Source organism: Ammospiza nelsoni, chromosome 20 (assembly GCF_027579445.1).
Source record: "Ammospiza nelsoni isolate bAmmNel1 chromosome 20, bAmmNel1.pri, whole genome shotgun sequence".
Classification (NCBI taxonomy): Eukaryota; Metazoa; Chordata; class Aves; order Passeriformes; family Passerellidae; genus Ammospiza; species Ammospiza nelsoni.
Window position 1 is genome coordinate 8,296,732 of NC_080652.1, and position 27,407 is coordinate 8,324,138.

Below are 27,407 nucleotides of genomic sequence, written 5' to 3' on the forward strand. Positions count from 1 at the left end.
CCCAAACCCCTCCTTCGGTTTTGGTGCCCTGGATTTGGCAAGCGCCACAGCCTGCCCGGGGACACGGCGCTCGAGAGAGGAAACGGTCACATCTGGAGGCGGTGCCAGCTCTCGGCATCGTCAACTTCGCCACCACAAGTTCAGCACCCCGGGCTGGTGCCGGGGTGGGGTCGCGGCCCCCGCTGCCCCCGCGCTCCCACCGCGCCCGCAGCCTTGCGCTCACTCACATCGTCATCCTGCACGCTCAGCGGGATATCCAACATGCACATCTGCACGGGCTGCACCAGAGCCTTCTGCACGTTGAACAAAGGTTTCGCCTCCATCTTCCCGGGGATGGAGGGGCTGCTCATCCTCCTCCCTCTCCTCCGCCGGGAGCAGCTCCAGCGCAGGCGGCGAAACCGATCGGAGATTTCTCCCTCTCTTTCTCTCTCCCGATTTTGTCAGCACATCTTGCCGGCAGCTGCTGCTTGTGCCGCTCCTGCGAGCTCTTATTTCCTCCCTCGCGAATCAAAGAGCGCCGAGGAGCCGCACCGGGAGCTGGGCGTGCGCGCCCGTCAGAGCGCGCCCGTGTGCGCGCCCGTGTGTGCGGGGATGGGGAACCTGCCCCGGCTCCCTCCCTGCTGCCCCCAGCTTCTCCTTCCTCCCGGGGAGAGCTGGGCTCGGCTCGGCCCCGCCGGGAGCTCCCCAGCCTCATCGGCATGCGCGGCACCCGCGCATTGTCTCGGAGACGCACAACAGGTCCTGCCTGCTGCTGGGCTGCGATTGTGATCAAACCGCGGCGCTCACAGCCTTCCCCTCTGGCTGTTGTGACAGGCAAACAGGCCGAGCTGGAAGGATGAGAGGGTGTGAAACACAGGGAGAATGAATGGTCGGAGCTGGAGCCTCCCCCTTTCTTCTCCCATCCTTGTTTTCCATTGTCAGAGGCAGGTTCAGCTCAGCGCCTTCCTGTGCTCCCCTTAAGGACCACGGTGAGGCTTAAATAATTCACGTGGCACAGAGTGCTGGGGAACCTTGTGGCACTGAGAATGCAGCATGGCACTGGGAGACCACCAGTGCTGGTGATCACTTCCTTTGTAGCACAATTGTGCCTGGAAGGTTTTGCTCAGGTGAGCATTCCCAAGTTCCTTTCCCACCAGAGAACCTGTGAATCCAAACTGGAGCTCTGCTAAAGGAAGCATGGCACAAAATCGGGTGTGAAAATCACCTTCCTATAGAGTTTTCACCAAGAGCAGCAGTGGGGTGGGTGTCTCAACACGGAGCAATTCGTGTCATCACCTGCAGACACAGATCACTCACAGGTGTTCTTGTCCTCACAAACAGGAGGGAACCTGAGCCCAGCCCATGAGCCACCACCTCACCCTCAACAGCTGCAGAGGCAGGGGGGACACCCAGGGTGACTCCTCCCAGCGAGGACAGCAGGACAGGAGCAGTTCGGGGGGTTCATTGATTCACACCCAACCTGGGGAGACACTGGGGCCAGCCACACACACAACAGGGTGACCAGGGTGAAATGCCAATGAAAATCTACACCCAACAGAGGGACCAGGGTGAAATGCCAATGAAAATCCACACCCAACAGGGTTACCAGGGTGAAATGTCACTGAAAATCCCAGACAAACAGGAGCTGATGTCCTTACACTGCCCTTCTTGCAGGGGTGACATAAATATGATGAACAAACCCTGCTCCTCCTGGGTGCTTTGGGGTGGCTTTGTGGCTCCCACTCCGAGGAGCCTCTTGCAGGGCAAAGCTCAGGGATGGCGCAGCTTTTCCCAGCTTTCCCAAAGGCACAATCGCAGCCCCAGCAGGGCCGGGTGCGGAGCAGAGCCGGGCAGCCCCCCTGAGCCAGGCATTCCTGCGGCGTTAGGTAAGCCCGGCTTGGCAGAGCCCCGCTCAGCGCTAAGCCAGCGCTGGGCTGACTCATCCGCGCAGCAGCCAGAGCCAAGAGCCGGGCTTACAGGGGTCTCACACACTCACACACCCTCCCTGCCATCGCAGAGGGAGCTGAGCCCCTTCTCGGCTGAGTGTGGGACTGGTCCATCATTCCTGGGGGAAATGCAAGGATGAGAAAAGCAGCCCTTACATGCTGCAGCAATGGGAGATAATGGGCAAGCCTGGAACGAGACCAAGTAGGGATAAACTCACCATAAATTAAGTTTTAAGTGGAAATTAGGCAGATTTTTCATCCACCATATGGCTGAGATGAGCAGCAGCAGCGAGGATGAGAAGGCAGCACTGCAGCAGCCCCAGGAATGGATTTACAGGGGAGGAGAGAGGGGAGATCACAGCTGGAACAGGTGCACAAGGCAGAATTTCCAGGGGCATGCCCCAGCTGCTGACTGGGAGAATTTTGGGCACTCTTTTCAGGGCAGAGAGGCAGTGCCCCAGCCCTGGGAACTCCCTGGCATTGTCTGTCCTGCTCCTTGGTGATTCCTTGGTGACTCAGAGCAAAGTGCATTCCCAGGGAGGAACTGTCCCACATTTCACCAGCAGCAAGCCCTGCCCTCAGCACAGGCAGTGCCCTCAGCTCTGCTTCCAGGAAAGGTGATTCACACCTGAGCTTCAGCCCCAGCTCGGGTTACTCACCTGCCTGCAACCCTCGGTCAGCAGAGCTTGGCTTTCCAACAACAACTCTCCAGTAACAGGCAGGGCTTGGTCAGCTGAGATTGCAGCTTCCAAACACCCTGAGAGGGACACAGATTTCACACTCAAGTGAAGTTTCCAAGGGCTGCCATTCCCAGGAACTCATCATCCTGTTCAGCAGCTGATGTGTACTGTGAGAACAGGAATCTCTGCAGAGGTGGTGGGGAGGTGCAGGAGTCCCATCACCGGCTGGTTCCCTGGTTTCTAGGGCTTCCCTGGACTTCCAGGGCTAGGGACAGACTCAGAGGTTGTCACACACCTCTGCCAGGGCTCAGTGTGCTCTGCTGGCCCCCACAGCCCAGTGACCTCCCAGCTGGCAGCCATAAAGATACCAAAAGGGACAATCCTTCTGGAAAAGTCACAAACCACATGGGCAGGCTGTAAAAGAAAGTAAAAGGGAGCAAGGAGAGCAGCAGAGACTGGAGAAAAGAAGAGATGCTCTAGAGATCCATCCCAAACCAGCAGGAAGGGGACACAGTGGATTGATGGGACATGGGAGCTGCTGTGCAGGGAATGCTTTGGTCCAAGGTGAGCAGCCAGATGTTGTGAGCATTCACACAGCCCCAGAAATGGTGTGGAGCCTCCCCCTCCTCTGCTGGGGCCAGCTCATGCATGCCCACCCACCAGAGTCCCCAGTCACTGGGAATGGGAATGGACAGACCCTCAGTGAGATGGCAGAGTGGCTCTGAACCCTTTCCACTGGGAATGGGAATGAACAGACCCTCAGTGAGATGGCAGAGTGGCTCTGGACCCTTTCCACTGGGAATGGGAACAGAACAGGCCCTCAGTGAGATGGCAGAGTGGCTCTGGACCCTTCCCACCGGGAGATCTGCAGCACAGACACAAAACAAAACCCCTCTGTCAAACCAGCCCAGACAGGAGGATCCCACGCAGGTGTTTGAGCGACAGCTTCACCCTCCTGCTCCCCCAGCCTGGCTGATGTGAGCACAAACCCTGCTGGGATCCCAGATCTGCCAGCAGGAACCACCCCTGAGCAGGAAAACAGAGGAGCCATCCCCTCTGGCACAGGACTGAGGTGATGCTCAGCCCCACAGGCTCCAGGGTGAGGGGAAATCTCCTCCTGGTGCTGCCTCTGGAGGACAGGGAAGCCCCAGCTCAGGCTCTGATGTTTTTCCCCGTTTCATTTCGCTCTGGAGCTTTATTGTGGCAGCTCCAGCTGAGCAGATAAAGCCCATCACAGGAGCTCAGTGCTTAGCAACCATTACTGGGAAAATACTGTTTTCCAGTAAGAGTCTTGGCAGGAACAGAGCAACTGCAGGGGAAATTCACTGCAATTCCTGTGCTGGGCGCATCCTGCTCCCAACTGCTCGGCTGCTGCCCCAGGGACATGCAGCCATTCCTCAAAGTGCAAACAGCCTCTGTCACCCTGCAGAAACATCATTTTGAGCACCCACGGCCGAACCTCTGCACAGGTGAATGCAGCTTTCAGGGATAAATTCATGCACAGGAGGATTTTAGCACCCAGCACTGCTGAACATTTGGGATGCTCCAGAAACCAGTGACCAACCTCTCCAGTGAAGCTGGGCATTCCTGACACCCAGTGACTCACAAAGGAAGGCTGACTCCAATGCTTGATGTCAAGCATCAAAGGCATCCACAAAATGAAAGAAATTCCCCAGGAATTACAATGGTGAGTTTGTTTTTCAAAGGAAATTGCAGCTCCATGCCCAAACATCACAGCATCCTGCACCAGAGTGTGGTACTTGAGAGAAATGACACAAAACCTGCAGGTTTATTGTCACTGTGTGAAGCTGATAGAAAAGCAAAGGGGGAAAGAAAGGGCTGTGACAAGTAAATGGCAAATGGAAAATCCCAACAGCTCTTCCCTTTTGACACTTCTCAGTAATAGAAAGAGGAAATCTGGTTTCAAAACCACAGAAATCCCAACCAAACAGCATTTCTCTGGAGAAATGTGGTGTTTACAGAAAGCCTGCGGGTAGATTTAGAGAGGCAGGCATGGAGATGGAGCCTGGTGGGATTTCCAGGAGACCATGTGCAGGTAGGATACCTAATTCCCAGTGAAAATCAAAATCACCTTGACATCCAAGAGGGATTTCTAATGGGATAAATACAAGCACTCAAAACCTGTCTTCTCCCAAACTAATTGTGGGAATAAATCCCATTGATAAATCCCTGCACCCTTGTTTTTAGGCATTAATTTGGAGAAGCCACTGTCGTTTTCCTCTCAGGAGGGAGCAGGCACAGCCCGTGTGGCACTGCACCTCACACCCCTGGAAAGCCTGTCTGGCATCCAGCATGCTGAATAACTTCCCCTGCTCCCCAGAATAGATACACATGCAAAATTAATTCCCAATCAAGCCCGTGCAAAGCATGAGATGGCCTTTTAATAGGTGCAGAGCAGCAATTACCAGCGTGGAGTGAAAGCCAACAAGCACTAAAGCAGGGGTGGGGGAAAACCAATTAGGTTTCCTTGGGATTCCTCCACACATTTGCCACACACTTGAGGGATTTTCTATTTTCCACGCTCCCCTGGGGGCTGAGAGTGTCCCCATGGGGAGGGGGACACATTCCCAGCCGTGGTACCTGGGATGCAGCTCGGTCTCCATGGAGACGGTCACCGCAGCAACAGGGCTGGGAGGATGCGAGGGCACAGGAGAAATGGGGGGTAGGATGGTCGGGACAGAGGGAGATGAGAGATCTCTGCAGCCAGGTCAGGAATTTTGGGTTTATTGCAAAGGGCCTGGGTGCAGGGCCCTGCTGGGATTTGGGGTTTATTGCAAAGGGCCTGGGTGCAGGGCCCTGCTGGGAGCTGCAGCCACAGCTCAGAGCAGGCTGAGAGAAGAGAGGGGCAGAGAGGATGAGAGGGTGAGAGAGTAAAAGGGTAAGAGAGTGAAGTTCCCGTTACAATACAATAAATCTTCTTCTGTGTTGAATATTCTGATTCTCACTAACCAATCTAGTACAAGATACAAATCCTACGGCATTTACATACAGCCTATAAGATTTACTACATTACCATACTGTGTTATATTTTAAACCCTAAAAACTCCTCTTTGGGCCCTTCTGCCAAGCTGGCAGGGTCTGCTCTGACCCTTGGGCCTGTCTGCAAGCAGAGGGTGTTGTTTCAACCTTCAGCTGGCCACACCATTGTTTCCCAGTTGTTCAGAAACTGAGGTATCTCAAAGCTTGCTTTCAATTCAGTCTCACTTACAGTTTCTATATTCTCCAAATCTTTTGCCAGGCAATCATATTTATAAGGCTTTCCTGTTTCCTCTTCCCCAACAGGAGGAGTTCCAGTCTCCCCAGCCCTGCAGCTCGCTCTCAGGGTGCTGTAACCCACATCTCCCATGGCCAGGGCGTTATCTGCACATCCACACCTCTGCTCCTGGCCCACAGCAAGTCCCGGGCTCCAGAGATAACAGACACAGCCCTGGCAGCCTGCGGCTCCCCAGCCCTGCACCCTGAGCCAAGGGCTCTCCCAATTCTCCCTCTTCACCCTGCTCTGCAGCCCCCAGGGGTTAAAGAAGCCTCCACCACGTGCAGTCCCCTCTCTGGCAGCCAAGGGGATGGGAAACACTTTTTGCACGGCCAGATTGCTGAAGCAGGTTGGTTTCTCTGGAAGTTTCCCTGCTGCTCCCCACCCTCGCACTGTGACGGCGAAGGTTCCGTGGCTTCCCTGGCTGCAAGGGGAGCCTTGCGCAGAGCTCTCCCTGCTGGGTCGGAGGCGGAGAGAGGCATTCCAGCCTGGAATCCCCCGTGGAAGGCAGGGACAAGGCAGGGAGGGGCTGAGCAGAGCCCGAGGCTGCCAGCTCTGTGAGGCAGCCCAGAGAGCACAAAGAGCCCAGCTGAGCTCCCTGGGGGCTGTGGCCGGTCCTGCCCCTGTGCAGTGAAAGTGCAGGGAGGGGCTGGGAGCCTGCTGCGTGCTGGGGACAGCAGCTGGGAGCTCCCTTTGCATCGCAGAAATCCACGAACCAGCCCATCCTGCCCAGCTGCTGATGCTACTGACAGCAGAGGGGAGGGCAAAGCCCCCCAGGCAATGCAGAGCAGCCCCTGCCCTCAGCTCTCAGGCCAAGGCATCGTTTTTGAGTGGAGAAAAGGAAAATCCCTGGGTTCCAGGAATCCCTGTGCACCAGCCCAGCAGCACACACGGGAGCTGGGGAACGTGCAGCACTTTGGGGGCTGCATCAGCATCCTGAGTGCCTGTGGGACCCCAGGCACTGCCCCTGCTGGATCCTTGCAGCTGGTGGGACACACGGCTGGGAGGAGCGGTTTGGGAGCAGCCTCTGCATTTCAGAGATTCCCAAACTGGATGGGACCCACAATGATCATCAAATCAAATTCCTGGTCCTGCTCAGACACCCCAAAACCCCACTCTGTGCATCTCTGAGAGCATTGTCCAAGCACTCCTGGAGCTCTGGGGTTGTGCCCATTGCCAGGGCAGCCTGGGCAGCGCTCAGCACCCTTTGGGGGAAGAACCTTTCCCTGATGTCCAACCTAAATCTTCTCAACCCAGCTCCAGCCATTCCCTTAGGTGCTGTTAGTGGTCCCCAGAGAAGAGAGATCAGAGCTGCTCCTCGTGAGGGAAGTGCAGATCTCAGTGTGTCCTTTTGTCCAGCCAAAAAGCTAAGTGCCCTCAGCCACTCCTCAGATGGCCCCACTGGAGCCTTCACCATTTTCTTAGGAAAATGCTCCATCTCCATAGATATCTCCACAGATATCTATCTCCACAAGCTCTATCTCCACACATGAAAAGCATCCCCCATGGTAATTGGGAAGGGTATGACTGGCTGCTGAAAACAGTACTGAGGTATAATTACACCAAGAATCTGCATCTTTATCCACAGGGTGACAGGGAGTGATATCTGAAGTTTTGTCTTTGCTTTGCTCAAGCCAAAACCACTTAATTTGATGCAAAAAAAAATCCATTTTTACAGAAGCAAGGATTTCTAATTCTTGGCCTTCAGGAAGGAATTTGGTCCAAGCACTTTCCAATCGCTTTGTATCCTTTTTGTCCTCATTTCCAGGAGGCCCCAGCAGCCTGGGGGACAGCAGGGAGGGGACAGCTCGTCCCCCCTTCAGCAGCCCTGGCCACAGAGCCCTGCTGGGCTGGGCTGTAAATGGGATGAGGCTCATTCCCAGGGGCCCTGCATTGATTTCCGTTGCCTGACGACAGGAAAGCTTTATAATCCCATTAACTAAACACCCTTGCAGGCAGCACTGGGAGGAGTGCAGAGGGGACTTGTGTAAGCAGGCAGAGCCACCCTGTGCAGTACCCAGCCCCAGGAAATGTCCCAAAAATGCCCCAAAAATGCCCCAAAAAGCTGGGCTGTGACACCCACAGCGACCAGGGAGGGTTCAGCAGTGGCCAGCACAGGGGAAATCTGGAAAAATTTGGAAAATTTTGTGGATCCCACCATTCAGGACTATGGATGTGCTCCTGTTCCCTGCAATTCAGGACCATGGCCGTGTCCCTGTTCCTTCAATTCAGGGACACGGCTGTAACCCTGTTTTCTGAAATTCAGGGACGCTGAATTCCGTGTGAGGCTCTCAGCTCCAAGCACAGGAGCCATGAGGGGCACAGCAAACCCGTTGGGGGCTGTAAATCCGTGCAGAGGATGACCTCCCGCTGCACTGCAGGGCCTCGAGGGAGAGGAAACTCTGATCCTACAGCACTGAGCTGCCTTTGGCTCGGCTGATGTCTCCAAACCCCAAAGGCTGCCCCTGACCCGCGGCCGAGGGGATGCCAGCACAGACAGTGGGAATCCACCAGGACGTCCTTGGGAGCCGAGAGGTCCCCAGGAAACCCGGCCTGCCAAAAACGCAAATCCTCGAGGAAAAGAGGCGGGTGAGCCCCAGCCAGGTCACACGGGCCGGGCTCGGGTGATCCCATCGGGAAAAACTGTCAACATCTGGGGGCTCCGTCAGTGCATCCCGCTCAGCTGGCACCAGGCAGGGCGGGATGGATTCGGTTCAGGGGTCCCCAAAGAAGCTTGCAGCAGCTGGCACAGCTCAATGCCAGGGCTGTGCCAGCCCCGGGCACTGGAAGGCGCTCCTGGAGTGACACCGGCGGCGCGGATGTGACAGCAGCACTGGCGGCTCTGCCAGGCGGCCCCAGGAAAGGTCACGGCCGCTTCCCTGCTGGTCACAGACTGCTGGGGACAGCTGGCACAGGCTGGGCTGGTGACAGCGGCCACGGGCACCAAAGGGAACGCGGGATCAGGGATTGCTTTTAACAGGAAGGACACGGTGATTGACGCGGCCTTGCTGGGGTCTCACGGAGGCTGCGGGGCTGGACCTGAGATCTGCGAGAATGGAGCTGAAATCTCTGAGAAGGGAGCAGAGATCTCCCCAGGATGGAGCTGAGATCCCCCCAGGATGGAGCTGAGATCCCCCAGGATGGAGCTGAGATCTGCGAGAATGGAGCTGAGATCTCCGAGAATGGAGCCAAGATCTGCCAGGATGGAGCTGAGATCCCTGAGGATGGAGCTGAGATCTGCCAGGATGGAGCTGAGATCTGTGTCACTCATCACACACACGGCCCCTCCAGGCTGAGCAGTGCCCGCACACCGAGCTCTGCCGTCCCAGCCCAGCCCAGTTTGGCGAGCTGGGCCTTTCCAGGGAGCCGGGCTCTGGCTCTGCCCCCGCTGCCATCACCGCTGGCCCTTCCCGGCGCTGGGGAAGGGAACCCACGGCAATAACTCATCGGGAAAACAACAGTGCCATCTGCTGCACGCCCCGCCGGGCTCCGGGCAGCCCTGGCCGGCCCACGCAGGGTCACAGAGCCCGGCAGTGCCACCGAGACTGCATCATCAGAGGGAAGGCGGCCCCACAGCTGTCCTGGCGGCCCCACAGCTGTCCAGGCCGATGCCACAGCTGGATGGCCCCTGGTGTGCACAGACAGCACAGGACAGCAGGATGAGAGGCAGAGCAGAACGTGCTGGAGCCCATCTAGTGACTGCAGAGTGTGAAGGACATGGAGGAGGGAATAGACTCAGCAAAAGCAGGCAGAACCCTTCCTTCTCTATCAGCCCCTGGAGCTGAGACCCATCTTCCATCCTCTCCACAGGCAAGGGGAGGGGGAAGCAGCTCCTAACACTCACCAAGACTCGGTGAGCTGCTTCTCACCATCCTGAGCATCTCCTTTGGAGAGAAAACCCAAATCCTGGCACTGTGCACTCCCCCAGCTGTGCTGTATCACCCCACATCCCAGGGAAACTCCAGGTGATGGGGACACCTCAGAGTCAGCCTGAGGGAGCTGGCAGCAGCTCCTCTGCCTCTCCAGGCTGCAGTTTCCAGCTAAGTGCAGTTTCCAGCCCTGCCCCATGAGCAGTGGCAGCTTGGTGGCAGGTGAAGCAGTTTCCCTGCACACACTGCCTGGAGAGCGTGCTGGCATCCCCGTCAGAGGGGTTGCTATAGCAATGGGAAAGGTATCAGAAGCAAAATCCATCTTGATGGATAGTGCAGATTGCTCTGGAGATGACCACCTGAGATCAGAAGCCCTGATTGCCCCGGTCAGGTCCAGCAGTCAGGCCCCATTTAGGGAATGACAGAGTGACAACACCACGAGGAGATGAAAAACCCAACCCCAAAGTCCTGAAAAGCCCCTCATTCCTCCACTGAGCAAACTGGCTCACAGATAACCCACAGCACCGAGCCAGGGGATGTCAGATCCATCATTACAACATCCCAGAGATTCATTCTGGAGCCTGCAGCAGTTGCTGCATCCTCTGCTCGTGTCTGATCAGCCCAGGCACGCAGGCTGGGGCTGTGTGAGTGGGAGCTCCAGATGGAGCGGCTGAGCCGTGCCGAGGAGGGCTCAGCATCCTCCACCTGCTCCTCCCTCGCTGTCACTTGTTGCCAGCTCTCCCCCTGCCCCTGCAGAGCAGCAGAAAGGGTTAACCCCGAGCGCTGGAGCCACTTCAGAGCTGGGGGCAGATGAAAGGGAAGAGTCAGGGATGAAAGGGAAGAGTCAGGCAGCAATGCAGCTCCCGCCGAGCCGAGCTGAGCTCCCTCCTGCCCCCAGCCAGCCCAAGGCTGCCCATCCACCATCTGCTCCCTTCTCCTGCCCAAACGGCCACAGAGGGACAGAGGGGATGAGCCTGCAGCCCTGGGAGCCTGATCCAGGATGGAAGCCACCTCCTGACCCGGCTCAAGAGCAGGTTTCTGTTTTAAAGGCTGAAATTCAGCCTTGCCTTTCACATGTCGGGACACCTGGAACAACACACCTGCAGCACTCAGAGGTGAAAAAAAAACCCTCCCTGTGTTTGCTCAGCTTATTTACTTTGCAACACTCAGTTTTAGCAGTTGTTTGTGTGGGTCTTTCCCTTAGCAACCAGGGAGAGGAACATTTACAAGGCATGAAAAATGTGGCTGTGCAGCCCTCAGAACCGACAGGGCGCGGCTGCAGCTGGAAATTCCTCTCAACTGGTAGCCACAAACAACGGGACCTCAATGAATTGCACCCCTTAAAAGGCAGAGTGGCTCATCCCCTTCAGCAGGAGGAGCCAGGACTTTAAACCTGTGCTCCCCACCCACACAGGATCCCGGGCTTGGGACAAATATCTCTACATGCCTCAGTTTACGCATATAAAATATACACCTATAAATAAATATATAAAATATACCAATAAATAAATAAATAAAATGGGGTGAGCATAAAAACGTGACAGGAAGACTAAAGCTGAGAGCTTAATGCAAACCATTCTGCAGGATGCCACATGCATTCCCCAGCCTGGGAGGCTCTGGACATCTTTTTCCAGACAACCTTACACCTTTAATTTTCTGCATCTCCCAGTAAGATCAATCTTCCCACTCCATAATGACAGAAAATTCACATTCATGACCCTAGGCAGGGTCAGGACCCAAACTCCAGTATTTTGGCTGCCAATCCCCTTTTCCAAAGGGACATTCCACCATCCAGCACACATTGGTGTGGCACCAGGGCCTGCCTCACATGTGTGCCCCCAATGAAGCTCATTCAGCTTTTGTTTTTTGGGCTGGACCAAGGTGAGTGAGGCCCAGACCAAAGGGACCCACAGGGTGCAGGAGGCAGCTCTGGAACGCACATTTTCCAGTCCAAAAATGGATCCCAGCCCACTCCTCCAGCACAGCATCAGCCCTTCCCTCTATTCATCCCTGGTCTCCAAGGAGCCATTGCTGCCCACTTGCATTCCCAGCACAGCCCCCCCTGCCCAGGGATGGGGCCAAACATCACAAGAAGAGAAAGTAAAAAGTCAGAGGAGCATCAGGACCCAACGCAGAGTCACGCTCTGGTGCCACCCCCAAATTTCATCCCTATGCTTCATCCTCTGTACCCCAAAAACACCAGGGGGTTTGGGAGCGCAGAGCTTTAGCCCACCTCGGCTCGATTGCAAAGCTGCAGCCCACCTTAGCTTTTTTGGCTTTATAAACACACCAGGCAGAGACAAGGGAGCTGCGGATGCTCCCCGGCCCGGGGGGTGCCAGGGGAGCCGGCCCTGGCTGGGCACAGCAGCGGCAGCAGCATCACAGCGCGGCGGCTGCTGCAGCATCGCAGCGCCCTCAGAGCCTGTCCCAAACCGCGTCCCTCGCCTTCCCCATCCTTCAGCTCCTCTTCTCCCAGCCGCATTAACCATCGCACAAACAGAAAGCGAAAAAATCGAGAGAAAAACATTGACAAACACACTTCCCCCGCTCCCTGGGCAAAGCGGCTGCGTCTCCTCCGCCAAAGCGCCGCTGCTGGCACGGACAGTGACCGGGGCCGGGGCTGCTGGCACGGACAGTGACCCCGGCCCCAAGAGGCAGCAAGGGACGGACACCTGCAGCTACCGAGCCCCGGCAGAGCCCCCCGGCCCCGCGCCCCCATCGGTCACGGTCACGGCCACGCGTGGGCAGCCCCGAGGGCTCCGCAGGGAACCGAGCCGGGCAGCGCCGCACCGAGCCGGGCAATGCGGGCAGCGGTGCCCCGGGCGCTCGCTCACTCACTCACTCACTCACTCACTCACCTGGCTGTCGATCATCATCGTGCCCCGCTCATAGCCCCAGCGCCGCGGGGCTGCGCTGCCGCCGGTGCGGGGCCGCGCTCAGCGCCCCGCCGCGCTGCCCGGCGGCCGGGCCCGATGCTCCGAGCCGGCCATGGGGCCCCGCCGGCCCCGCCGAGCCGCCAGCGCCGAGCGCCGAGCGCGGCCGGGAGAGCCGAGCTGGGGCGGGGGCGGGAACGGGGCGGGAACGGCAGCGGAGCGGGGCGGGATCGGCTCCGCCGCCGGCAGCGAGGGGGCGGCTCCCGGCCCCGGTACCGGGAGGGGGGCGAGTCTGCAGCGGGGACAGCCGTGGGCACCTCTCCGGTGCCACCCCTTGGGGGTTTGGGGGTGTTCTCCCCCGGGAGCAATGGGAAGGAACCGTGCAGACCCCGCTGCGTGCGGTACAAACGGGAGAAGAGCTCGGGACAGACCCCTCCGGGCTGTCCCGCTCAGGAGGAGAGGACAAACATTGAGCCAGGGAGCTCCGGCTGCTCATCCGCGCTGAAACGGGGCACGGGGGGCAGCGCTGCCGGAGCTCGGCGTGTGCGGGAGCTGCGGGAGCCAGCGGAGTTGCCCTGGAAACAGCTCCGGTGCCCGTGGTTTGTCATGATGGGAGCGATGACACGAGCCGAGACAGCGATGGCAGGAGGAGAAGGAGCAGCGAGAAGGCTGCGCCAGTCCATGGCTGAGCGCTCCAGGCGCTGCAGGGCTGGTCCCGGCCGCCAACCCCCCTACACCAACCCCGCTCTCTGCAGGGTCACAGCGAGCGACAGGGACAGCCCAGCGCACCTGCCCGTGCCGCTCCCCCGCGGCTCCGGGCCAGCTGAAGCAGCAGCTCCGGCCGGGGAGAGCAGCCAGGAAAGGAGAAGGGGCTGCCAGGGCTCTGCCGCTGGCACTAGATGCTGCTCCAGAGCAGCATAATTCTAATTATAGCAACGGTGTCGGTGAGAAGCACAGTGAGAAAAACACGCACGTCAAAAGGTCGAGAGCCGTGTGATTTGCTGCTGGCAAAACTCACTAAGAGCCACACCGGAATGAAGCACTTTTAAAATGTAATTTGTACTCATCTGGCTCGCTTTAAATTGGCTGGAGGTTCAGGGGGATGATGTGGGCATACAAGCAGTGGAGATTTGTGGTTAAAACTGCCTTTTTACTCCCAAGGCTTTACACTAGTTTTACACAAAACAGCGACATTTGGTGGATCTGTGTTCAAGCTAAATATAGCACAGGAGAAGTCACGTCAGTACAGCAACACTCGTGGGGAAAGGAGGGAGTCTGGTGGGCAGGCAGACATTCAAATGTCACATTTCAGATGGGTTTTTCTAGTGATGCTTCCCTAAATCATTTGATTGTGTGGAGCAGAACTCCAGGGTTGGGGATTTACCGTGAGCAAAGTAGAGCCCAACCCACTCCTGTAACTCCTGCTCCGGTTCCTGCTGTCCCCAGAACAGCCTGGCACTGTCACTGTCACACTGTCACTGTCACACTGTCACTGTCACTGGAGAGCAGCTGTTGCTCTGTGTGTGTCACCCTGGGGTCCCACGGGGACTTGCTGGGGCAGGAGGTGAAGCAGAGCAGGTGGGATTCAAGTGAGAAAATAATAATAATAACAACAACAATAGCAATTATAATAATAATAACCACCACCTTGATGCTAAGAGCTGCCCTTTGGGGTTGGAGCAAATCCCCCCTGAGTGCAAACAGAACAACAGACAGAGACAGTCTCTCCCTCAAAAAGCTGAACAGGTGAGACAAAGGGCAGGAGAGTGAACCCAGCTCCCATCCTTCCAGCTCCTCTCCACCCGTGGATGCCCGTGGCTTGTGCACAAGCTGGTTTTGTGCAGGGAATGTGTGACTGATGTTCTTACCCCGCCCTGCTCAAAGATCATCTCATTTCCATGCCCCACAGGCACAGATCTCACCCACAGAGGGTTTGACTAAGCCAGCCCTTTCATAACTGGCTCTGTGTGTGGCACAAAATGACATTTCTGGTTAAAACTGACAGGGAACATCACCTGTGGGAGGGTTATGGGAAATCCAAACCAGAGAGGAAAATAATCTGGCTTAAGTGGAAATGATTCTTGTTCTATCAGTGGGGAGAAGGAGAGGATCAGAGTCTGGCCCCACCTCAAATCATATTCAGCGCTGGAAGTTTCTGTTTCACATCACACAGAGCAATTTGCCCTTTGGGGGTGGATGCACTGGGCAAGGCAGCAGCAGGGAGAAGAAAAGAAGCAGCCTGTCAGATGGGTGCTTAAATTAGAGGGACTATGAATGATGAGTCTGTTCCAGCTGAGCAGAGAGGGATGGAAGGGAAAAGGGGCCCTTGGGAAGGCAACAAGCTGCTGCTCTGAGGCTGGGCCGAGGGCTTGAGTGGGAAATACCTTGAGAGCACAACCACATCCCCAGGAGTGGGGTTTATTCACGCGTGGTGATTGAGTTTTCATGCAGCTCCCTGCGTTTCTAAGTCCCAATTCCTTTGGCACAAGAACACATAAAACAAGATTGTCCTCCGTGGCGAGTGGCACTGTGCTGCCTCCCTGCCATGTGCCTCAGTTTCCCCGCTGTGCACTGGGTGTGGGTGGGGAATGCAGGTCCTGGTGAAGCTCCCACAGCGCACACACGAGCCTCAGGCTGCACAATCCAAACCGGGAGAAGGAAAGCTGGCTGCTGCTGCTGCTGCTGCTGGGGGAAGGGGATTAATCAGCAGGAGATGACAGCAGAAGTCCAGCCTTTCATTAATTACAGGAGGGCACGAGCTGATTCAGGGAGCAGCTCCCACACGGCGCTGTGGGGGTTGTTTTATTCTGCAGACATTTTCTCCTCTCTCTGGAGGCACCAGGAGAGTTTGTAGGTGCTGCTTCCAACCACAGCGCCGTGGAGCAGAACTGTGTCACACAACACGAGCCATTCCCCCGGGGAGGAGCTGCAGGCCTGCCAGGAAAATAAACACGTTTGGCACAGTACAAACCAGGCCGTTATGGTGTCAATCAGAGGGCTGAGGATGCAGCCAAAAAGCAGCTCAGATGCAGAGCTCAGACCAAGCCCTTCACAGTTTGTTCAAAACAGGTACCCCAGAAACACAGACCACCCTCTACCACCCATCATCTGTGCTGCAGAAATTCCTCTCACAGAGGGTTTGTGAGTATCTGCGCAGGAATCCAGTAATTAATGTGGCAGAATGGCTGCAAACTCAGAGCAATTTCCAGCAGAATTAACCATGAGGGGAACTGGCCATTGCCACAGCTGATCTATTGATTTTTTTTTTTTTTTTTTTTGTGTGGCTGCTATGGAACTTCATGTTTTTCTTGGAATCTGAGTACATTTCTACGAGGTCTAGCCCAGCCCAGCCACATACTGACACCAGGAGATAAAATTATCTGCCTTGACTGGACAGTTCCTTCTGGCTGGTAAAGAATCCATACGCACGTATGTATAATTAGCATAATGAGAACCCAGTTTCAGCGTGGCCTTGAGGCACTAACTCATTGAACAAGTAAGAAACAGACAGTATTAATCCTGGGCTGGTTGGAAATGTATCTTTCTGGAAATATTTGGATAAGTGTTTTTCCTCACCATTTTGGCTTAGGTGAGGTGCCTGGTACATACATGGCAGGGGTTTAAATTCTGTTTTAGTTATGTAAAGGAGCAACTTCCTCCTGCACCACATCGCTAAGAACAGTCTGGAGAAAATATAACAAAGACCCTGTGCTGGATTAAGCACAAATCAGCCAACCCAGCTGCCGCTGGGGCTTTGGGGCAGGAGGTATTTCAGGTACCTTATCTATATTATGGGTCCGTGAAAGCTTTTCTAATTAGTCTTCTGGAAGATGAAATGCCTGCAATGACAGTGGCAAGCGCCATTTCCAGCCTGCTCACAGGGCTGAAATGGCTCATTAAGTCATCTGCAATCAGTGGTGGGGCCCTAAAGCTTTGCATACTTGATTCCCTGCCATACAGCAATTTTCTCATGTGAGGAGAAGCAGGAACAGTCAGGCACCTCTTCCCTATTTTCCCTCTCTCTGCCAAATTAGCTTTTCATATTTTTCCTCTTTTTTTTTTCCTTTTTTCCCCCCCAAACTGTTCCCTTAGAAACAGCCAGCTCAGCCTTTCACCCTGCTCCTCCTCTGCCCGCGGCCTCTCTGCTGCTCCCTCACAGAAAACAGGGACTGAGGTGCCCAGCCCTGCTGCAGCACAGGGAGATGGTGTTGGTGGCAGCCCTGCTGTGACAAGGGAGGTGGCACGGGCACCCCTGTGCTGTGACCTCAGCTGCCAGCCGTGCCATGCTCACCCCTCTGAACGCCTCCTTCAGCTCCCCAGCACATCCAGGGAGAGGAAATGTTAACCCCAGCCCCAGGCTGAGCTCCCAGCCCCTCCGGAGCGTTTCAGTGTGCAATGAAATCATCCTGCTTGCTGGAAAGGCATCAGCTCGTGCTGTCAGCTCCAGCAGCTCCTCGCCAATTTATTTCACAGAGCTCGGGAGAAATTGGAAAGGGCTGAAGCAATGGAGAGGGACACGAACATCTCAAAAGCAGATTTTCTGTGTTGGAAAAGATTGCATGATCCACAGAGACATGTGACCCAGGGAGAAGGTTCAGAGCACATCTGTGATTGAAATAAACCTGGAGAAGTTCAGTCTGCTCTGAGTTGAGCCAGTTCTGGCTAAACTTGGGTCTCCAAAGCACAGGCTGGAATTTGGGAGATAACTGCTGGATGAGTTCATGCTGTTTGTCCTGTCAGACCGGGGCTCTTACTGGCGATGCCTGGCACCAGCTCTCTGCTGAGAAGGTCCAAGAAATCCTGCTGCACACCAGTCAGGGACAGAGAGCTCTGAGTGCAGGTTTCCTCCTGATTCTGACAAAAGGCATTGGTTTAAATCACAATTCAGGAAAATTTCTAACCCCGCAACGTTCTTTTTTCAAAGTGAAAAGGTCTTTACCAAAACCCAAAGTCTTCTCCTCCACAGGAACATCAAACACCATTTTGGTTTTGTTAAATTTCCATCAGGCCTCAGGAAAACACTCACAAAAGGCAACTGCAGCCATGCATTGGATAACTGTTCTTGTGGATGCTTTTTTGTGTGCTACAGCCTCAAGCAGGATCAATTCATAAAGAGTGGGAGTCCACAAACCTTTTCAGTCTCACCTGCACTTTGCTGCTGCTTCTGAAATGCATTTAGACCCTGCTCTCCAGAGGAACTATCCACACATTCCCTTCCCAGTTTGCTCCTTCCTGGAACAAAAGTCCAAGGTTGGGCACATTCTGGAAGAAGTAATTTTGGTGGGTTTGGCTGCGTGGAGGATCCCTCTGCAGGCATGATCAGCTTCTGACCTCTCTGTAGTTCTTATTCACATGGAAAAACATACGAGATGGATTTGGGGGGCTTTGGCTTCCTGTCACCCCGTATTTACTCTGGAGAAAGCAGCTTGGAGGGTTTGTGGGACACAAAGTGCCTGTTGAGGTGACTCTCCTCCTGCCAGCCTGCCAGGACGGGCATTGTGGCACATCTTGGTGAACTCACAGACTTTCTCCACCGAGCCTCCAAACACGGCCGCTCCGTAGCAAAAATACCTGAGCTCACACAGCCCGTGGGGCACAGCAGGGACAGGGAGGGCCTTGCTGTGGCCTTCTGCGAGGGCAGGGGTGATAGAGAAAAGGGGTGATGCCTCAGGTTTGGGTTTTAGATTTTTCAGGTTCTGTGCTGCTTTAGTGTTAGGGTCTGCGCTATATATGAGGGGATGGTGAGCTCTGTGCACAGAGCAGGGAGACAAAACAAGGAATTCTGTTCTTTCAGGAAAAACAACAATTAAAAAAAATTTGAATTCTATTCAATTTAAAAAATGGATTTCTATTCAATTCAAAAAAATTGAATTCTATTCAATTCTCTAGCTGGTCGAGCTGCCCTAGCTTGGTCTAGGGGACCAAGGACAAATGATCCAAACCTCAGGCCCCAAGAGCACAAACAACGTGGGCTGAAGAGAGAAAAACAAGGAGGATGGGACTTCATAAGCTAAAGCTGGAATTGGACAATGAACTCCAATATGCAAATGGAGCAGAACTGATCAAAGTGAGAGACCCCATGACTGGCTGTCCATTTTTGGACAATCATCTTCCCACAGAGGAAGGGCATCGCCCCAAGGACTGAGTGCCCACTGGGTGCTGCCCCTACTTTCCCACAGCAAAGGCTGCCACCCCCATGGTGAGGTTCAGGGGTCTGCAGGCACTGTCCAGGATCTCAGCATCAAAGGTCCCTTCCCAGATGATGGGGACCAGCCATGGTGTGACTGTCAGCACATCCTGGCGCCTGGAGAGAGAAAAAAACAGAAATGTTCATGAAATGTGATTGTCCCTGTTGAGTTTGAGGCCAGTAAATGGGAAAGAAGCACAAAAAAGGCAGCTGGAGCAGTGTGTGAATCAGCATTAACTCGCCATGGAGGGTGTTAGCCTCAGATATTTTCTCCCTGCACTCTTATTTGAGGTTACAGAGCATGGACATTTCAATTCCTGGGCTGAAATTAAGCACTTAACACATCAGCAAAAACCTGAGGATCTGCTAAAATCTCATTTAAGGACTTTTCTGCTGAGGAGAGTTTAATGACCACTGAACTCTCAGAATGGGAAGCTGTGCCTATTTGCTATCAGCCTGATGCAGATTAAAACACAAGTAATAATAATATGAAAATTACTATAAAATATAGCCCATTGCTCTGTTATTAAAACACAGCTTGCAGCATGACAGCTTATTTTTCCAGCATTTATATATAGCTCCAACACATTCAGATATAATTTAAAATGCTGTATGTGAGCCAGCATTCAAATGTGTAACAAAGTTAGAAAAAAAATCCTTAATCTCCTGTGAGGGAAGTGGAAATACTGAATATAAATGCAGCAGAGTCTGATTCTGCCCCTATTACAGCTCTGCAATGCTGTTTCAATTTGCTGCTTTGTTTTCAGTGTTTCATTACAGCTTTTTGATTCTAAAAGGAGATGTCATTTATGGTGGAATTCACCCCAGCCTGCTCACATTGCCTCCAGACCAGGAGCTGGAGCCCTCTGCTAATGAAATTTGTTGCACCTGTCAGAACTCAGTGCATCTCTCAGGGTGTCCAGAGTTGCTGAGGATCCCACCAGGGGCTCAGAGACCTTGGGATGCTGCCCAGAGCACCTGGGGATTTGATTTTGACCCTTGGGGCAAGTTACCAGCTCTGTATGAGGACATGAAAGTCACACAGGTTTGAATGGTGTAATAACAAAATGATCACAGGGTGAAAATGTAGATTTTAGGATTTTTGGTGTGGGGGTTATGGGGACAAGATAGAAGAATCTGGATGTGTCCAGCCTTTCTTCTTCTTCTTCTTCTTGTTCTCCATTTCCTGCAGTGCTGTTGGCACTTTGGGATTGGTTTCGAGTAGAAGTGCACTGTCTAACACAGGTGATGGGTATTGGGAATTAAGTGTAAATATGTTCTAGGTAGTTTGTAGTATAAAAGGAAAACACAAAGAGTGCCTGTGGCTGCCCTGCTGAGCAGAAAGAAAATTTTATAGATAAGAATTAATAAACAACCTCAAGACCGAAAAGTGAAGAGTCCAGACTCGTTCTTCAGAAGCAGAGACATCCTGCACATCTCAGGAATTAACAACCAAAACCTGAGAGCATCCAGCACGTGGCCACACCTGGGGGCTGCCAGGTCCCACCTGACACAGCTCCAGGATAAAACAGCACCAGAAGCAAACGGGGGGAGCTGTGGGGAGCAGCAAATCCAGCCAGATCCTCCAAGCCAGATCCAATGCTTGCAGTCTGAGAGGATACAAGAATAACACTTCACTCCTTCCTGCAGCAATGCCTGTGATTGAAAGATTAAATTATACAGGGAGAAGAATTTGGGGTGGGGAAATGTACTGACTGATCTGTCCTGTTTCTGGGTTGATTATCCTCTTTATTGGAGAGGGAAGGAAGTGGGCATGTTCTCTTCTCTAAGCTTGGTAAATTTGATTTTAAAGGGCTGCCCTGGGTTTCCCAGTGAGTCATGGTCATCCTCTCAGTGCCAGAAGACACAGAGCATGAAAAGCTTAGATTCTCCCCTCATTTAACCCAGTATTTACCAGCTGATTTAGCACAGGAATTTATTCCAATATGGAAGAAATATTCAGGCTGAGCACATCCTGAATATGTTGGGGAAATAAAATATATATATATATATATCTGTGTACCAACAGGGTGTGTTTATTAGCTTGCAAAGGAATGTGGCTGTTGAAGGTGAACTGCTCCAGATAAAAGTCAGCCCAAAGGAGGCTGTAACAACCTGAGCTGCACACAGAGTTTGTCCAAGCCATTTCTTAGTGCTGCTGTCCCAAATCTTCCCTTAAACTCCCTGCTTTAGCTGTGTTTGCTGCAGGTCACACAGAGCACCTGCTTTATTTTGCCCTGAAATGGGTTCAAAGCTCTCCCACAGCTGGCTCCAGCCTCAGCACAGCTCCAGAAGGCATTTCCCACTTACGGATATTACAGATCTGTAATATCTCACATACAGATAAGAGAAGTAATTTTTTACTTACTGATATTACAGATCTGCCACCTCAAAAAGAGTTCCTGGCCTCGACAGAGAGTGTGTGTGCTAATGTAATAATTGGGAATTAACAGGAAGTGTGTTAATGAGTGTACAGTCACCAAACCCAGCCTGAGAGCAGCTGCTGACACTCCCCTGTGGTTGGGCTCTCATGGAACAAGGTCCTGCTCAGGGTGCCCCAGGACTCTGGAACTGTGAGTGCTGCAAAGTGCCCAAACCAAACCCAGCAGAAAACAAAGTTCAAACAAAGAAACTCACTTTGGCGCCAGCGCTCTTGGCTGCAGATAAAATAATCTGTAAAAAGGGAGAAATATCCATTGAATTATACACTAATATGCCTGGGAATGAGGAGCAGCAGTTTAAAGGTCAGGAGATAAAAAAGCCTGCACTTACTGGGGGAAAAGCTGGATTGGCTTCTCTTCTGTATATTGGAGTTTTGTGGAGCTGCAGTATGGGGTGGGAAGTGAAAGGGATTGTTATGCTTTGCTTAAAATATCAGCCAAGTTTGCTTCAGGACCTGCTGAAGGCATCACCTGCACACACCTCCAGGGCTCCCCAAGGGACAGCTTTGGGATAGAACACACAGCACAACAGGGACAGAGAGTGCTGGCAGCAATCCCAGTCTCTGAGGAAATCAGGCTGGGGTTTAGGGGTCAAAATCCCCGTGGGACTGTCAGCAATAATCATGTTTGTGCTCCATGCCCTGCAAAACTGCTCCTGCTCACCTGGAGGGCTGAACTACCTGAGATAATCACATTTCCAACAGCATACAGAGGAACAAGCACCTGCCCAGACACAATGGTTTGGAATAATCAGAAATACCTCCATGAAACATCATTTTTTTTCTATTTGCGTGGCTTGGTTTTGTTTTTACAAGTACAGCAGGTCGTGGGAAAAGCCACAGCTTGTCATGTCCCAGCTCTGGGACAATGTGGCAGTGGGGAGGTCACTGGGGCCATGGCCCCTGCACTGTGTAAATTCCCTCCTGGGCACCCAGGATGGCTCAGGTACCAGCTCAGAGGGCATTTCCCAGCAGCAGCTCCCCTTCACCTGCCCAGGTGCTGCCACAGCACAAACACACCCATGGACAGAGCACAGATCCCAGAGGGAGGAACAGGAGCCTGATGAGAACAACTGGGGGTTATTCCTGCCTGTGCCAGAGCTCCTCCTGTGCCTGCTCATCTCCCCTCCGTGGTTCAGGTGTCTCTGTCTGGTGAGAGGACACTTGGAGCACATTTGTGCATGTGCAGGTGTGGGATTACACCTTGATAAAGAAGCTGCATTAACATTTCAGTCCTGGGACCACAACAAACAAATCCTCCCTCACCTGAGAGACCCAGAGCTGTCCCAACAGGCCCCAACAGCATTTTGGGGTAGCTTTTTGTTTTGAGAGAGTGACTAATTACAGGCTCATAAATAAAGAACAAGCCCCTTGTTAACCACTGTTTGTGTTGTCAGGGAAGAGCAGGGCTGGAACAATGATCTGTGTTACTCATTAGGCACAGAACAAAATACTCACAAGGTTTCAGGGCAGGGAAGGTAGTAGGGCAGGTAATGCACTTTTCCACTCCCATCCAGAGCCCTGTGAGAGCAAAGAAATGCTTTAGGATAGGAAATCAAAGAAATGTTTTAAGATCGGAAATGTTGAAGGAAACCTTCCTAGGATTTTTCAACATCACCTAAGGACCTGCTAAAGATTTTGAGAGGTGACCCTGGCTAACTCCATATCTGCTTTATTAATTAGTGTAGGATCTGCTGTGTTCACATTTTAACACAGTGTCCTGCTGCTGAGGCAAAATGCAGCTGCCCACAAGGTGAAAGTACAGCAAATTGCAGCATCATAAAAATGTGATAATTCCTGATAATTTACTAATTAATATTTTAATACTTAACAGAAATGCCTTGTCTCGGATTCCCTTCCATGTCTGAGTTTGCTCCATAAGCCATACTCAGCTGTCAGGATATTCAGTTACAAATTCTGTATTTGAAAGCTGTGATGTCTGATAGTTACAGAGCTGGTGACACTGGAGTGAGTTTGGACTGTGTGGAGAGACAGAGAATCACCTCTGTAAGGCCTGAGCTGAAATGTAACTGGAATATTCTATAGTCAAGCATTTGTTTGTGAGTCACTACGGTGTTAGCAGCCTGATTTGCACCCAAATTCTCTTTTTTCTTCTTTCCTTTAGGGCCTTCTCCCTCTACCAGTGCTTCTTTACCTATTACACAAATTGCTTTTCTTCCTTACAGCTCAAAGAGAGGCTTCCCATAACATTTGTATTTTACAGCCTTTATTTTTGTGTTCTGGGGGTTTTAGCACGGGATCTACACAGGATGTTTCAGATATGACCGAGCTGGCCAGCAAATCCTTACCAGATAGCTGCAGCAACAGCAACCAGGCAGACAAGAGATGCCAGCAACACCTTCCTGTAAATCACTATTTCTGGAGGAGGAGGAAGAGCAACTTCTGAATTCCAGCAGCTTTCACTCCGCAAAGAGCAAACATAAAGGGAAAACCTCACTGTGAGTACCTCACTCTGAGAGAAATTGATAATTTCTTAGAGGAGGATGAAGTTTCTTGGTAGCTTCTCTTTCAGAAGTGATAAGCACAGAAGGCATCAGACTGTAAGAGCCAGGGCACCGAGGCAGCATCTGTAAAATATCTGAGCAAGTTCTTCATTCCAGGGAGCTTTAACCCCAGCTCTAGTGCATGGGGAACCTTTCTGATTTCATCCCCCTCTCTGTAGATTCCATTTTATCACCTCAAGCACGAACCCTTTGCAATTGGATCAAACCACCCCCTCCTGTGCTATCAGAGAGCCAACACAGTTATCACTGCGCTGATTAACTCACCTTTCACAGTCCAGGAACCCTGCAAAGGGGGCACACCCTGCAAAGGTGCCTGAAGGAAAGGCAAACTGAGGTGTGAGACCAGCAAAGGAGCATTTCACAATCCTAATGCCCCTTGGGTAAAGGTTAAGCCAAGGAAATTATTTCCTCTACAACAGCCCTGAAAATCAACTTTCCCAAGCCCAGCAGTCTTAAAATCACTCCTGCCTGTTCCTGCTTTAATTTCTTTGGCTGCAAATGGACAAGTGGCAAAAAGTGCTTTCATTTGCTTTACTGTGTCACACAGAAATCCTCTCTGGTGCTTCTCTCTCACTTTCCTTTGAGAGAATCTAATTTGCTTTCACCAGGAAGCATCACAAAATCCAGCTTAAAAATAATGACTAACTATATATATATACACATATATATGTGTGTATGTGTGTGCATCTATATAAATATATATCTTAAGGCCTTCCACCACTTAAAGCCTTCATGGATTCATGCTGAGCAGCTCTGGATTCTTGCCTAAAAATGCTGCAGATCCACAAACACAGAAAGAAGTACAAGCAGCCTTCCCCCTCAGGCAGTTGTTCTGTGTTTTGACCAGCTTTATGTCATTCCTGTGCTAGTTGTGTCATGAGAGCTGCTGTGCTGACACCACGATTTGTCAGTGCCACGTTTCTTACCTTGTGCTTGATGCTTCCAGCACATGCAAAGCAGATAAACGTGCAGAAGGGGTTCAAACTGTTTTTTTTTTCAGGCATTCTTTGAGAGATGGCTGCACACAGAGCAGGCAGGAAAGCCCTCCTCATCAGCAGGCTTCCAAATTTCCAGCCAGGATCTCTCTTGCTGCAGTCCAGGTCAGGGCATCTCCCTTTCCATTCCTCAGGGCTCTGATGTTTCCTTCCCTCTTCTCTCCTGTGACCTCCTTCGATCTTTCTCTGTAATTGTCTAACTAGAAGATCTGGGATTCTTTCTGTCAGTTCTGACTGGGCTCTCTCTAATCAGCCCATTCTCACAAAATTGGTGTCAAAGCACCCCAAATTCCCCTGCTGAGCCCTCAGCAGTGAAGTAAAGCTGGATTGTCCCCCAAATCTGAGAATCTGTCACAGTTCACACGTCCCACAGGACATCTGCCTGCTTTGCAGGACCTCAGCACTGGGGTGACATTCAGGATGTGCCCAAATGCAATCCATGTGTTTTCTGTGGAACCTCTCCCAGCCAGGTCTGAGGCACATAAAACCTTGTACTTCATGGAAACAAACTCAATTTCCAGGCTATTTGTTTTTCTGAAACATCAAGCCCTGAGTGAATCCTGTTTTCCTTGGGGTTTGCAGCCCCTCCCAGCTTGATGCCACTTTGCAATTGCATAAATATCCTCTCAGCATTTCCACCCAAAGCATAAAGGAATACACAAACAATCCCTTTGCAGAGTCTCCTGGGGATTCCCATTTTCTGGACCTGACCCATGCTCTATCTCCATGGCATACAGAATCTGCGTGATGGGGAAGGACAGGACATCAAGAATGGAGAGAAGAAAGGGGACTGATAGTTGTCCTCAAATTGGGCAGTAAAATTAACACAGAATTTAAAAACTGTGGATGTTTGGTTATTTTAGTTTCAGCTGTTGTAATGGGCATAGAGCACTTCCATGTGTCTTTTTACAGAGTAAACATCTAATCCCTCAGGAGGAGAAATACACATATTTTGAAATATTACATCATTAGGAGCACAGCTGATGCATTCCCGTCTTATTTTCAGTTTCTGTGGTACAAACCTGCCAGAGCACTAGAGCCAGCTGAGATTGAAACATCCTTTGCATCTAAAGCCATCTCACTGAGGTTTACCTCAACTGATTTACAGTTTACCATGAATACAAACAGAAATTAAATAGATGCGGTTGCAGCTGATGAAAGAATCTCCAACCTAACAGAAATCACAGCTAAAGCATTTTTAATAGTTACTCAGGTTCCTCGAATTTGTTCAGAGAGTTTTTTAAAAGGGGTATGGCTGAAAGTAGCTCTGTTACTCCCAAATGAACTTGCTTGACCTCCCAGAACAAAGCATTACTTTATCTTCAAGCCCTGCTTGGAAGGCACTCTGGACAGCTGATAAATACCTCACTTGTGGAGCGTTCCATGGAAAATATTCTTTGCAGAGCAACTATTTCAGATTTCCAAACGTGGATTTCAGATTTCTCCAAGTGAAGTGGCAAACTGGGAGTGCAGGGCTGTTCAGAAAGCGAAGAAAGAGAAGATCTCCATGGGGAGAGCTCCATCTGTGCCTGGGGAGAGCTTTCCTTGCTGGACAGGCTGCAGGAACACAAATGTGTTCAGTCACACCTGAGGCTTGAACATGAGTTCAGCACAGATCCACTGCAGAGTCTCAGACTGCAGCTGCACCAGGGAGTTACCTGGGCTCTGGCAGGGATCCAGCTGGGCAGCACTGCACAGCACAGCCTGCATTTCCCTCACAGCAGTCCATCAGCTTTAGTCATGAGGTAAAAAAGAGCTTCTTCCAAAGAGCCAGATCGAGAGAATTCAATTGGACTCAATTAATAACATCCCTGGGCTCAGTACAAATCATCAGTTCACACCAACCAAGATCAGGAGGGCACCAGCAAGGTTTGACTGATCTCAGGGGCAGAGTTGCTTTATTTTCTGGATGGCTTGATCCCACCAATCTTCCCCAGGCTGAATTGCCAGCAGCCAAGCTGTACCTTCCCTCCTGAGCTGGGCAAGCAGCTGCCCAAGTTCACATTTGTATTTCTGTATAAACAACAATAAAGGACAAAATTGGTAATGACCAAATACAATTTTGCACTGGTGAACTGCACAGAGAAGAAACCCTTGCAGGCACCTGTGGTTGCCAGAATTTTTTTTTAACCTAATTTTTTATTATTGCCAAAGACAGACTTGGAGCCAATCCTTCTACCATCAGGATCAGTCAGTGTGTCCTGTGGATGATCCAAAAAGATCAGTTAGCTCCACAATAATAAATCCATTAGCTACACAATAATAAATCCATTAGCTCCACAATAATAAATCCATGCACGTGTACATGTGCGTTTATATCTATATTGACCTAATGCTGATAAAACATAACTTATAAAGGAACAGCACTGCCTAAAACTGAAAATTATTTCCAGTTTTCTTGTGGTGGGGAGGATAAATGTATCCAAGATACACTCTTCTTTTCAAAGGTATTTGCATATAAGCAAAGGTTTTACTCTATTTGTGTTGAGATGAATCCCATGTTTGGTCTTTTTGCCTTTTTGTTTCCTCTTTCCCATTCCCAGGGGATGCAAGGACACTGTGCTGCCCTTTAGAGGAAGTGACAGCAACTGACATTTCCCCTTTAGAAATATAATAATTGCTATTAGAAATCAGCCAGA

The 27,407-nt window shown here is 52.0% G+C and overlaps 2 protein-coding genes across 3 annotated transcripts in view; both read right to left on the reverse strand.

Moving 5' to 3' along the window:
- The window catches only part of RALGDS (ral guanine nucleotide dissociation stimulator), a 55,074-nt gene extending 42,324 nt beyond the window's left edge, over window positions 1–12,750 (reverse strand). Inside the window, exon 1 of one of the 2 annotated variants that reach the window (XM_059486213.1) lies at window positions 12,607–12,750. In XM_059486213.1, coding sequence (XP_059342196.1) covers window positions 12,607–12,624 — 18 coding nt within the window. In that variant the 5' untranslated portion in view covers window positions 12,625–12,750. Of the gene's footprint in view, window positions 1–227; window positions 339–12,606 lie in introns of those variants that run through there. The other variant, XM_059486211.1, reaches the window with a different exon arrangement.
- A 4,590-nt stretch (window positions 12,751–17,340) lies between these two features.
- Window positions 17,341–25,845, reverse strand: GBGT1 (globoside alpha-1,3-N-acetylgalactosaminyltransferase 1 (FORS blood group)). Its single transcript, XM_059486675.1, is given in 11 exon segments — window positions 17,341–17,475; window positions 17,953–17,975; window positions 17,978–17,998; window positions 18,001–18,113; window positions 18,115–18,192; window positions 18,791–18,925; window positions 21,446–21,481; window positions 21,581–21,631; window positions 22,707–22,769; window positions 24,038–24,056; window positions 25,791–25,845. Coding segments are annotated over 11 exon segments (729 nt in total).
- Between the last annotated feature and the right edge of the window lie 1,562 nt (window positions 25,846–27,407).